At 31.0% G+C, this 11443-nt stretch overlaps 1 protein-coding gene across 1 annotated transcript; it reads right to left on the minus strand.

The window, feature by feature from the left end:
- Positions 1-3160: 3160 nt before the first annotated feature.
- On the minus strand, positions 3161-4909 carry LOC104814802 (UPF0481 protein At3g47200-like). The gene has a single exon (XM_010542993.1). It carries the CDS (start codon positions 4841-4843, stop codon positions 3419-3421), a length of 1425 nt encoding a protein of 474 aa, XP_010541295.1. The 5' UTR covers positions 4844-4909; the 3' UTR covers positions 3161-3418.
- Between the last annotated feature and the right edge of the window lie 6534 nt (positions 4910-11443).

Here is an 11443-nt window from a genome sequence, read left to right on the forward strand (position 1 = left end):
TGAGAAGCCAATCTTGCAAAGCAAATGTCTTCATGGTTGTGTAGATTCCCCTCCTGCGATCTCCTCACATAGTGGTTCCTTTGGCTTTTGAATCGTAACCCATGTTTTTTTATGTTTTATTTTCTCCATTGCCTTTATGAAATTGTTAAAAACCATAAGGGGGGCCATAGCACTACGTTTGACTATAAAAGGTGAATGTAATGAGGGAATAATATGTTTATCATCAAACAAGAGCAAGAAAAGAGTTCTCATATGCTTTAAGATGGATTTTTTTCAGTTTTTTCCTTTGTTGTTTCTCCATTTGTTGCATTTTTTTGCTTTGAAATCACACGAGGATACCATCACATTCCTTCTCACTCTTGTGCTTTGAAATTTTAGAGAAGACTTTATTCGATGATTGTTTAGGAACACTTAATAGAGCAAAAACATTATCCTGAAAAACAAAATTGTTAAGTATTGGATAATAGAAATAATTGCAAACCCAATTGTTGATCCACATGAAAATAGTTGTTCAATGTTTTTGGATTGATGGAAGGGGTTGTATTTCAGTTGTATTTGATGTCTCATTGGCAGGGTCTTTTTCTTCCTTTTTGAGATCTTTCAAAAGGATATATCGGTTCAAGTAGGTTCATTTCCTCCTCTTTTATTTCATCTGATGCCTAGGTTTCTATGATGGTCGAACCTCTTCTACTTTCTTCTTGTTTCTCATTTATCAAACCAATAAACTAATTAGAATTAAAAAGAAATTCAAGAAGTTGAGAAGTTAACCAAATGTTGTCTTCTTGGAGATATGTGAACAATGTCCCCTTGACTTGCAATGGGAGTTAGTCAAGGATATCTTCGTCTACATCCCATTCCCCCTCATCTTCTTGTTCTATGAATGGTTCTTCATCCATACCCATACCTTCTGCATCTTCTATGGAAAAATTGTTTGATACTTCAACTTCTTCCTTCGAAGACCATACTTCTTCAACCTCACCATTTTCATGCATGATGTAGGTACAATGATTTCTTTCTTCATCTACTAGGGAAACAAGATCATCCTCCCAAGAGTATCTCATTGATAATTTGGAAGATGAAAAATATCGAATGAAGAGAAAATTAATTCTCCTTTCGGTTTGAATAACAATGTCCGAAAGGGATAAAAAAAATTGTTCCCCTCTACAACTTTGAAAAGTGTCAAGAGGGATAAGAAATGGTGATGTTTTCGCCTAGAAATAAAAACAACAAATAAATGAGAGAACAATAGAACAAGCAGGCTCCTCTTCGGTACAAATTTTCATCGAGAGGGAATATGTTTTTAAAAAAAACTCGTGGTATTGGTTGCGGAAAACAAATATTTTGACACTCTAGATCATAGAGTTCTGATACCATGAAGATATCTATGAAAACATTAAGAACGAACATGAGATGCAAAGAGAATATGACCAAGAATATATGATTGAAAAAGAGAGAACTAAAATCCCGTTGCGAAAAAAAATACCGCATTTTTTCGGTTTGGTACTGTTCAGTTACGGTCTCCTGATTTTGATAACACAAAATAATAGAGATTATAAATATTGTGGATTACAGTATAATGTGTGTGTATATTTGTGGATTCTTTATATAAAGAATAATCATATAAAAATCTAGTATACATGTGCATAAAATAATCGCTTACTTTATGTTTGCGGACACTCTGATTCAAGGAATATTAAACATACTTAGACATATTGAGAGGAACCTTGACAAATCACTATTTTGATAGGGGGTTTACGGTATAGGAAGAATTTGGGTTCTGGTTTCAGAATCGGTACACAACAACTTCACATCTGGTAACATTTGGTTAGGGTTTGGTTCGATTTTAGAATAACCATACCCGTTCGGTTTTTATATTGAATTCAATTCTATTCAGATTTGGATTCAGCTTTTCCGGTTTTAAAAAAATCATAACTATTCGATTTTACATCAAATTCGATTCGGTTACAGTTATATGTTAATGATATAACCAATTGGAAAAACTGATTTGATTCTTAGAATTAATTATTTTATAATATAGGAAATGTTTATTTGAAATATTTTTTTTATAATTAATTTATTCAGATCAGTACTACAGTTGTCATTACGGAAGATCCATTTGATTCTTAGAATTAATTAATTTATAAAATGAGAAATGTTTATATTGTAAATAATTTGAGTGGAGAATTGTAGATATAAAGAAATTAATAAGTAGAAAGGAAAAAAGTATCGATCTCATTAACATATTCTCGTTATCCTCAATCAAATTTGAATAAAATAAATAATTCATATCGATTTTATCGAAAAGTCCATTCATACAACTTTTTTAAAATTAAACTAATCAAAAATAAATAAAAATAATGGAGACAAGAGAAATGATTCACATCTTCTTCCGCCACTCAGAATAAAATCTAATTCAAGAATTTGTTCCTAACAGATTGGCTTCTCCGCAAAATTTTAACAGAACAAGACAGTATTAGAGCAACAATCCAATCAGAGTTGGTCGACTGGTGTAGTTGGTTGAGAAGGGTTGGGGTATTCTTGTCCGAGATCTAGGGGTAGACACGGATACTTGAAACCTGCAGGTTTTCGGGAATCCGACCTCACAAATACTCGAAAAACGGGTACAAACTATATAATGAAAACGGAAACGGGTTCGATAAGACCAAAAATCTGGATTGCAGGTACGAGTTCGGATCCTGTTTGGATAGCGGCGGATACCCTCATCATATCTTTGATATTTTAATATATTTACAATCATTATTAAATATATTTTAAAATTAAATTACTAAAATATTCCTAAAATCAATAAAAGTCAACGTTTGCTAAAGATTTGGACGGATTCAGATATCCTTAGGTAATCGAATTCAAAGATGAGTAGCCAAGCCGCGAATAACCGAGATTCACAAAAACGAAAATGAGATAATGTCTTTTCAAAACCCGTGAAAACGAAGACGAAGTTCAGGTATTCCAAAAAATCAGGATACCTGACCCATGTCCACTACTACCGAGATCATATGTTCGAGTGGCCATCCGGGAGGAGGTGCGTAATTTAATTGCCATACAAAGGTTGTTATTCAGACTTGTTAGATATAGTTGGATCGAATAGATGTAATTGAGTCTCGAAGGCTTGTGAACTTTCGAATTATGAAAAAAAAAATAGTAGGACAAGAAGGCGAATTGCTCATTGATCGTAAGATTCTTTTAGACTAAGCAAGAAGAACAAATATTTTGAAATCTCTCGTAAAAGGGATAACATCGGAAGATCCATAACGAAACCCTAATTGATGATCATTCATATATAGCATGTGTCTTTTAGACTAAACAAGAACAATGCAGTTCCAAAACATACTGGCTTCATCCTTGGACTGACCAAAGCTGCAACACCACACACAGATAGGGTTTCATACCGAACTGCTCACTACCCTTTCGGAGGACGGAAATAACTATAGGCCGCAAAGAAGGCTTGGATCACCGTAAGGATAAGAAGCGTTAATGCAGCACAAGACGATATGCATGTCCACGGACTATAGAAATGAGTGAGCTTGAACTCCGCCCAGTTTACGTGCCACCCTTTCGAAGTATACTCGTTAATTCCTTCAAACACTTCCACCAAGTAACTTGCGCCTAAGTAGAACGGAATGTCTTTCCCGATGCTCTTGAAGAATACCGAGACTTCACACTCGGTCCCAAAATAGTTCTCTACGATCCCTCTTTCGGTTAGGAATGTTGCATCGACCTCGGAGTTTATGAGGCATCCCAAGAAAACCACGTAACTCGTAATGTGGCTCGTGGAATCTGTATTGAACTGCTCAAATGCAACAAAGTTAAGGAGCATTGAGTTGATAAAGTCGTCCACTCGTAATGGAGGTATCTGAAGAATGCCGTTATCGTATCTGATGTCCAATAACGTGTCAGCGTTCTTCTTCGGCCTGAATTTTATTCCCCGGAGATGAAGTTTTTTGGCAGATAGAATTAATCTGTGAAAAGGGCGAGAATCCGGTGATGTTTCTCCCTTGGAACCACAGATACTTTTGAAACAACAGTCTTTTGGAGTTTCTGTTTCAGATTCCTCCTTGGAATCACAATCGATTCCGATAGAGCTATGTTGCGGTGTCTGATCTCGAGATGAAAAGGGTATGAAAGTTTTGCGAATCAGATCAAGAAGATGCTTCGCGTCGAGATTGTGATGCCTTGACCAAAACTCGTTCGGTTTTTCGATTGAATAACTGAAGAATACAAAGGCGATCTCGTTCAATCCGGTACTTGGTGAAACCAACTTTGATTTCTCGAACAGAGTTTGAAGGAGAAAGAACGGAACCTGGTTTTCCAACAGGAGAAGATCTGTCCGAATAGCGGGCAGAAGCCATGGAATTCTGAAAATCGGATCGTTAACTTCTCTGTACCGAACCTTCCCCGCAACGACCGAGAACAAAGTGAGAACGAAGCAACCGTCAAGAACCATCATATTGATCAGATTCTCAGAATCAAACTCCGTAAGATTCTCGGAATAAGAGCCCCTTATCTGTTCTTCAAGATCTGATACTGCCGCAACCAAATCTTGCAGATTGATACCCTTTTTCCGAGACCTGGACACGAAGAACTCCAAGAACCGATGTTTGTGCTCCTGAATCATCTCGAGCTGTTTCTCTCCGTGATGGTAAGGACCTATCGAAACGATACTCGGGCGATAAGCCATGTGATTGTTACGGGCGAGGCTGTCGGGAACTCTGAAGATGCAACAAGATGCTTCACCTGCCGATTTCTTAAGAAGCTTTGGGACAACATCTGTCGACAGAAAGTGACGATTGTCTTCAAGTTCTGAATTTGGATTCTGAGTGTTCATCTTTGTTTTTTTTTTTTTTTATTTTTTTGCCTTTGATGAGATTTGGTGAAACCGATGTTTTGGCGCTGGGTAAAGATTTTTTCCTGTTTAAAAAAAATAATGATAATTCCACAATCATTATATATATTTTTTTTATAAAAGGTTAATTAAAGGCAATGAGTCCTCAATCATTATATTATGATAAAATATGAGAATCTTTTTTTTTTTAAATACTATATTTTGATAGCAGAAAATATGAGAACCTCGTATTCATGAATGAATTATGGATTCAATAAACCATGAGACAGCTAAGCAATGCAATCAACCACTGAAGTAAACCATCATCTGGGTCAAATCTAGCTCCAAAAATCATGGATCCAATCTAAAAAATTTGAACCGTGTAGTATTTTTCTAAAACTAAATTCATTCTGGTTATAAAAATAACAAAATAAAAACAAAATTTGTACGCAAAATTAATATTTCAAACGAAATCGAATAATCAACATAAAAACTAAACGGATATATAATTTGTCCGCACGCACAAACCTATAAATAGTATTATATATGGTGTTATTTATTATTATCATTAATTTTAGACGTTGTAAGCTATATATAGTCTACCTACTACAAATTCAATAAAGAAAAAAATTTAACTATTCATTCAATCTATCATTTTATTTACAAATGTACTGAGATTTAATAATATAAAAAATCTTCCAAAATTTTGATATACAAAATTAGGAAGAGGCTCTACTTTAATTTTTAGAATTTAAAAATATAACAAAACATTATATTTATGTAAAGTCCATTTATATATTATGTTTGTTTAATTTGCAATTTTTGTTTTTTTTTTTTGATAAGGGTTGTTGTATTACTATGAAATTTAAGTACATAGTGGAGAATGTTTAAGATTTACAAAAAAGTCAGACATCCAGCAAATGGAAAGGTGTATCACTGGAAAGGTGTATCACCTAGTGAAGGTTTATCCCTCACACGTGGCTCCTGAAATCAGTGGAGAACCAAAAAATATATATTAATCTCTGATGTTATTTTAATTAGTTTCCTCGTACAAACACATTTAGTCAATAGTTATTAATTTTCCATACAATCACAAGAAAGTGGGCATTTTTTTCTTCACACGTGGCGTTTGTCCATCGTCCACGAGTATGCCATATTTCAAATGCATTAATTACATCGTTTAATAAGAAATAAAATAGCAGGGTCAATAAATCACCGACACATGACACTGGCCAACCGACCGACGCATTAAATTACGTGGGACAAAAAATAGTATCATCTCTCCGTTGAAGCGATTTTTCTTCTTATAATTTGGTTGAAGATCCATATGCGTACGAACTCCACACAAGAACAAGATGCTGCTTCTGGAGATAGGAATCGTGACAATCGTACTGCTTCTTTCCATACTATGTACATGGACGGTACGAGAATGTATAAAAGGTACGTACGTATGTATGAAGACGCGTATACCAGTTCTTATACGCTTTAAAAACTGTTCGGTGTATGTAAATATGTATACTTCTTTAACAAAAACATATATATATATATATATATGTATACTTGTTAGGTCCAAGAGTTGTGCCTTCGATGCGCATTAAGCTCTGAGCTTACGTGGAACCTAACATTCAGTTTTGTTTTGGACTTTTATATTCTGGTCGGAGTATTTCAAAAGACAACATAATTGAATCTAACTAAATTTTTGGTCAGTTTGATTTTGCTTTATACGAGTTGGCTTGAATTTTGGATGCGCAATGTCAAAATAGATCTGGTTCGCAAACTAATCCATATCGTCTACAAAATGGACCGAACGGACCAATTCATCGCGAACCACCTCGGCGAGTTCAGAATTTAATATTTTTTTATTATTTTTAAATATTTTATTGTTCGTTAAATAGTGTTTATTATTTAAATATTTTTATTATTTTTATTTGGTTTGCAAACCAACTCGTGCGGTTTAAGTTGATTTGAGTCGAGTCCGAATTTGTCTGCCTTGTGAAAAACCGGCTGCAGTGGTCTGGGTTCAAAACGAGCTAAGGCTGGGCACAAATACCCGAAAATCGGGTATCCGTCGGATACTCGTCTCACGGATACCTGATTTTAGGGTACTCGTAATTTTCAAATCCGAATTCAAATCTCGATTTTTCAATACCCGTTAATCCAAATCCAAATTCGGATAATAGAATTTTTAAAAACGGATATCCATGGGTACCCGACAATTATGATTATAAATAATTATATCTTATATTTATATAATATTTTTATAAAATATAATTATTTTAGATTAAATAATTTCATATGTTTTAATATTAATTCAAAAAAACTAAATTTATTATTATTTATCTCTTATTATCTCCTTTGTCTCATATATTTTATCATAATTCATCAATTTTTATAAATATATCTTCATTTTTTTGAAAATTTTATATATGAATATTGTTGTTTTTCTTAAATAAATCCGGATCCGGATACCCGCGAATATCCGACCATTATTCCGGATACTCGCAAACATCCGGATAAAAATCTTATAGCTAAATACCCGAGCCTCCCGGATCCAAATCCAAATCTCTCAATTTTCCCGGGTATCCGACTCATGTCCACCCCTAAAACTAGCTGACTCGGATCGATCCGACCCGGTTTACATCATTGTTTAGGATGGTTAGTTGGATGCGAGAAAAGATGGTCCGAATTTATTTAGTGAAAATTAATGTATAAATATTAAATATATAGGTGAAGAAAGGGACGGAAGCAGGCGTGAGAAAGACGTAGAACGAAGCTTAGTGGATGAGGATGAGGATGAGGAGCCAAGTGCTCAAAAGACTGAACCCTCCTCCTTTGGATTCAGACCACAAGCTCTTGCATGTGATGATGTCGTCATTTCCAAAAATAAGAAGAAAAAATCCGCAAAGAAGAAGAAAATCCGAAGCGAGTACGTCGTATCAAGGCCTTTCAGCATCCAAGAATCGCAGGCATCTGATAGTGATTCCGAAGGGCCGTGATTTTTTTTTTTTTTTTTTTTTTGGCAAATTTATTTGGTTTTAATCTGGCAAGTGATGTACGGGTTGCTGCGAACGAGAGGGTCTCCTACTAACCCTGACGAGGGGCGGATGCAGAAAATTTTATCAAGGAGATAACAAAACAATAATAATATAAATATTTATATATTACAAAAATTAAATAAAAAAATATCGTCTAAAAAATATTTAGGTCCAACAAATAAATTCTATAATTTTTTATTTTTTAAAATATATTTATATAACACCATTTATAATTGCTTGAATTGTATTTTCAGATAAATAAACTAGACAATAATTCAAAAATTAAAAATTTAATGTCTTATGGGTTAGACTTTTTTGAGTAAATTATCGGTTGAACTTTTTACCAAATCAAATAAAAATTTAATAAATTTATATATAGAAAAATTTATAAGTATAATAAATATAAATAATAAATAATAAAGATTATTTAAATTTACATTTTTTACAAATATTTCTTCTTCTGTTTTAGTTTTTATTTGGTTATAATTAAATTGATAATATTTTTTATTTGACTAAAAAGAAAAGTAAAAAACTTGAAAATATAAAATAACAGAAAAAATAATAGACTAATTTTTACTTATGGATTAAATTAGATATCCAAAACTCAGTTTTATTTGATTAGTTCCATCGAATCGATACTTACCATTTGAAACACCTACATTATTTGTTACTCCACTCATCATGTAAAATACAAATATCTGATACCCATACTAGTATTTATATCTACAAAAAATAAATTTCCAAATTCCAAGGTCTAACTCAAATTACGCGTCATATTGATATTGAGTCCCTGGGCTCCTTAGATAAATTGTAAGCTTTAATTAAGCCAACCACTAATATTCTATACCAGCACCCGAAACAAAAAAAAAAATTGAATTTGATTTTTTATATAAAAAATTTAGTAATTGAAATATTAACTAGTGTATAATTTATATGAAGTATTTTATAAATCAATAGATTTTTATAATAAAATTAAAATATAAGATTTTTTTATATTTAATATTGTATAAATTAATAAATTTTTATATGTCAAATGCAATATTTTTAGTAAGTTGGATATTGAATTGATTTTTTTTTCAAATTTAATAGATTTATATAGTAGAAAATTTTTGTTTTGAATCATTTAAATAGTTGGGTTTTTTTTTTATTAAAACTAGTAATTTATTGTTTTTTATAACAAAATTGTAAGATTGTTATTGAATAAATTACATAATTAATGTTTTTTTCTAAAATTAATTGACTAATGAATATAAGAAATTTGAAGTAAAATATTTTAAATTAAAACGATGAATAATTTTTTAAGATTATCCTTATTTATATCTGCAATTTGTTTTCCAAATTCCAAGGTCTGATTCAAATTAGTTATACTGATATTGACCAGCACTAAATCCCTCACCTCCTTATATGAAATGCAGATTTAATAAAATAAATCAACCATTAATATTCTATACAAGCATAAAAAAAACTTCTAAAAATTTTTAAATTTGTAATTTAGTGGGAAAACAATTCCTACACTTTTTAGTACCTCTAATTGTTCTTAAACTTGAAAAAGGTGACTTAATAATTCCGAAAATTGTTTAAAAGCGTCATATTGATCCTTAACTAATTAAATTGACCAAAATAATATTGTTATAAAATAATTCGTGGCGTTGAGATATCAAGATATATAAGAATTTTGTATTATGTATGCAGAACCAGATTTAATAAACTAGATTTAATAAAATCGGTTTGAAATAATAATAACTTGTTCGACGTAATACCTGTAAGAGTTCGGCGTAATGCATGAGTTTATTAAATTCGATTCGAACGGATTTTGTTAAACCGAATTTGTTAAATCCGATTCTGCATATATATTATAAAATTTTGACGTGCTTTGATATCTCATATACCACGTAGAATTTTATAACAGTATTATTTTGGTTAATTTATGTTAAGGATCAATATGACATTTTTTAAAAACTTTAGAAATTATTCAGTCATTTTTTCAAGTTTAAAAAACTAAAAAGTATAAAAATTATTTTTCCACCAAATTGCAAGTTAAAATTTTTAGGAGTTTATCCAAAAAAAAAATAAACAGAGGGTTTGTCAAATGTGGACTGTCCCCCTCGTAAAAAATTAAACCCATCACCCTTGTGCAGTGACAGCTTTAATTGCATGGTCTCTTAAATTGTAAGTCTAAAAAAGTCACATGATCAACCATTAATGCTCTATACACCCAAAACAAAAAGTGAGTAGGCTTGTCAAATGTTGAATATAAATGATCTCCCGCCATATAATCATAAATATATTTTTATATTATAAAAAAATACAGAATTATGTTTAGTATTTTTTGAGTTCAAATATATCGAAAATATAAGATCGAATTTCAAAACCAATTTGGGATAGCCAACGTAACAATCTTTAGTAGCCACATGATCAACTGGTAATATATATATATATATATAAGCTCGTCAAATGTAGACCGTGTGCGTCGTCCCAATGCACTGTATTGTATTTTGGTAGTGTTGCCTCTTCAGCTAAGTTGTAGGTCTAGTAAGGCCACATGATCAACCATTAATACTCTATACGAGTACCCAAATACCAAAGTGGGTTTGTCAAATGTAGCCTATATCCCACCCACATCTATTATATTTTTATAACACAACATATTATTGGAGATTATTAATTATGGTATAGTATGCATGTATATATATACATGGGCGGATTTACTTGTGTATAAGTGGGGGCACTTGCCCCCTTCACATTTAAAAAAAAGAAATATTACTTATAATTTTGATTAAATTGTAATAATGCCCCATTAAAATTTAAGTGGTGCCCCGTCCATTTTTTAACCCTAAATCTTTTTTTTTAAATTTTTTCTTCTACTAATTTCACATTCTCCTTCATTTTTTAAATTCTTTTTCCAACTCCAAATTACTTCTATTTAATCTTTTATCAAATAAAAAAATTATCAGTTCAATAATAATCAAATCCAAATAACTAAAACCAACAAAAATATGTAAGTATTATGAATTTTACTTTAAATAATTTTTTATGTTTTATTCATTTGTTTTTATATTTTTATCATATTAATAAATTTGTTTTTATATAAATCTCACAATTGATTTAATAAAAAAGCCATTGATAAATTTCTTTAAAAAAATTACATTATCAAAAATTTAATGATCTATTTAATAAGATAAATTCAAAATTGTTCACTTGTATAACAATTTTGAATCCAGTTAAAACAGTTTGTATAATCGAATTGATGATCAACTTTTGAATGATTGTATAGTTTGTTTCATACAAAAAAATTATTTCAAACATTTATAAATAAGTTGTTATCGATGAATTTTAAAAAATAAAAGAAGATAGAATTTAATTATAAAACAAAAAATATTATTGTGGTGATATATATATATATATATATTTTTTTTGATAAACGATAGATATATTTTTATTAATTTTTTATATTTTATATAATATTTATAATTGTTGCCCCCATTGAAAAAAAAATTCTGGATCCGCCACTGTATATATATAAAGAATAATCATATAAATTCTAATTAATATATAAAAAAGAATATAA

The sequence above is a fragment of the Tarenaya hassleriana genome, unplaced genomic scaffold (assembly GCF_000463585.1).
Source record: "Tarenaya hassleriana unplaced genomic scaffold, ASM46358v1 Cleome22, whole genome shotgun sequence".
Taxonomy (NCBI): domain Eukaryota; kingdom Viridiplantae; phylum Streptophyta; class Magnoliopsida; order Brassicales; family Cleomaceae; genus Tarenaya; species Tarenaya hassleriana.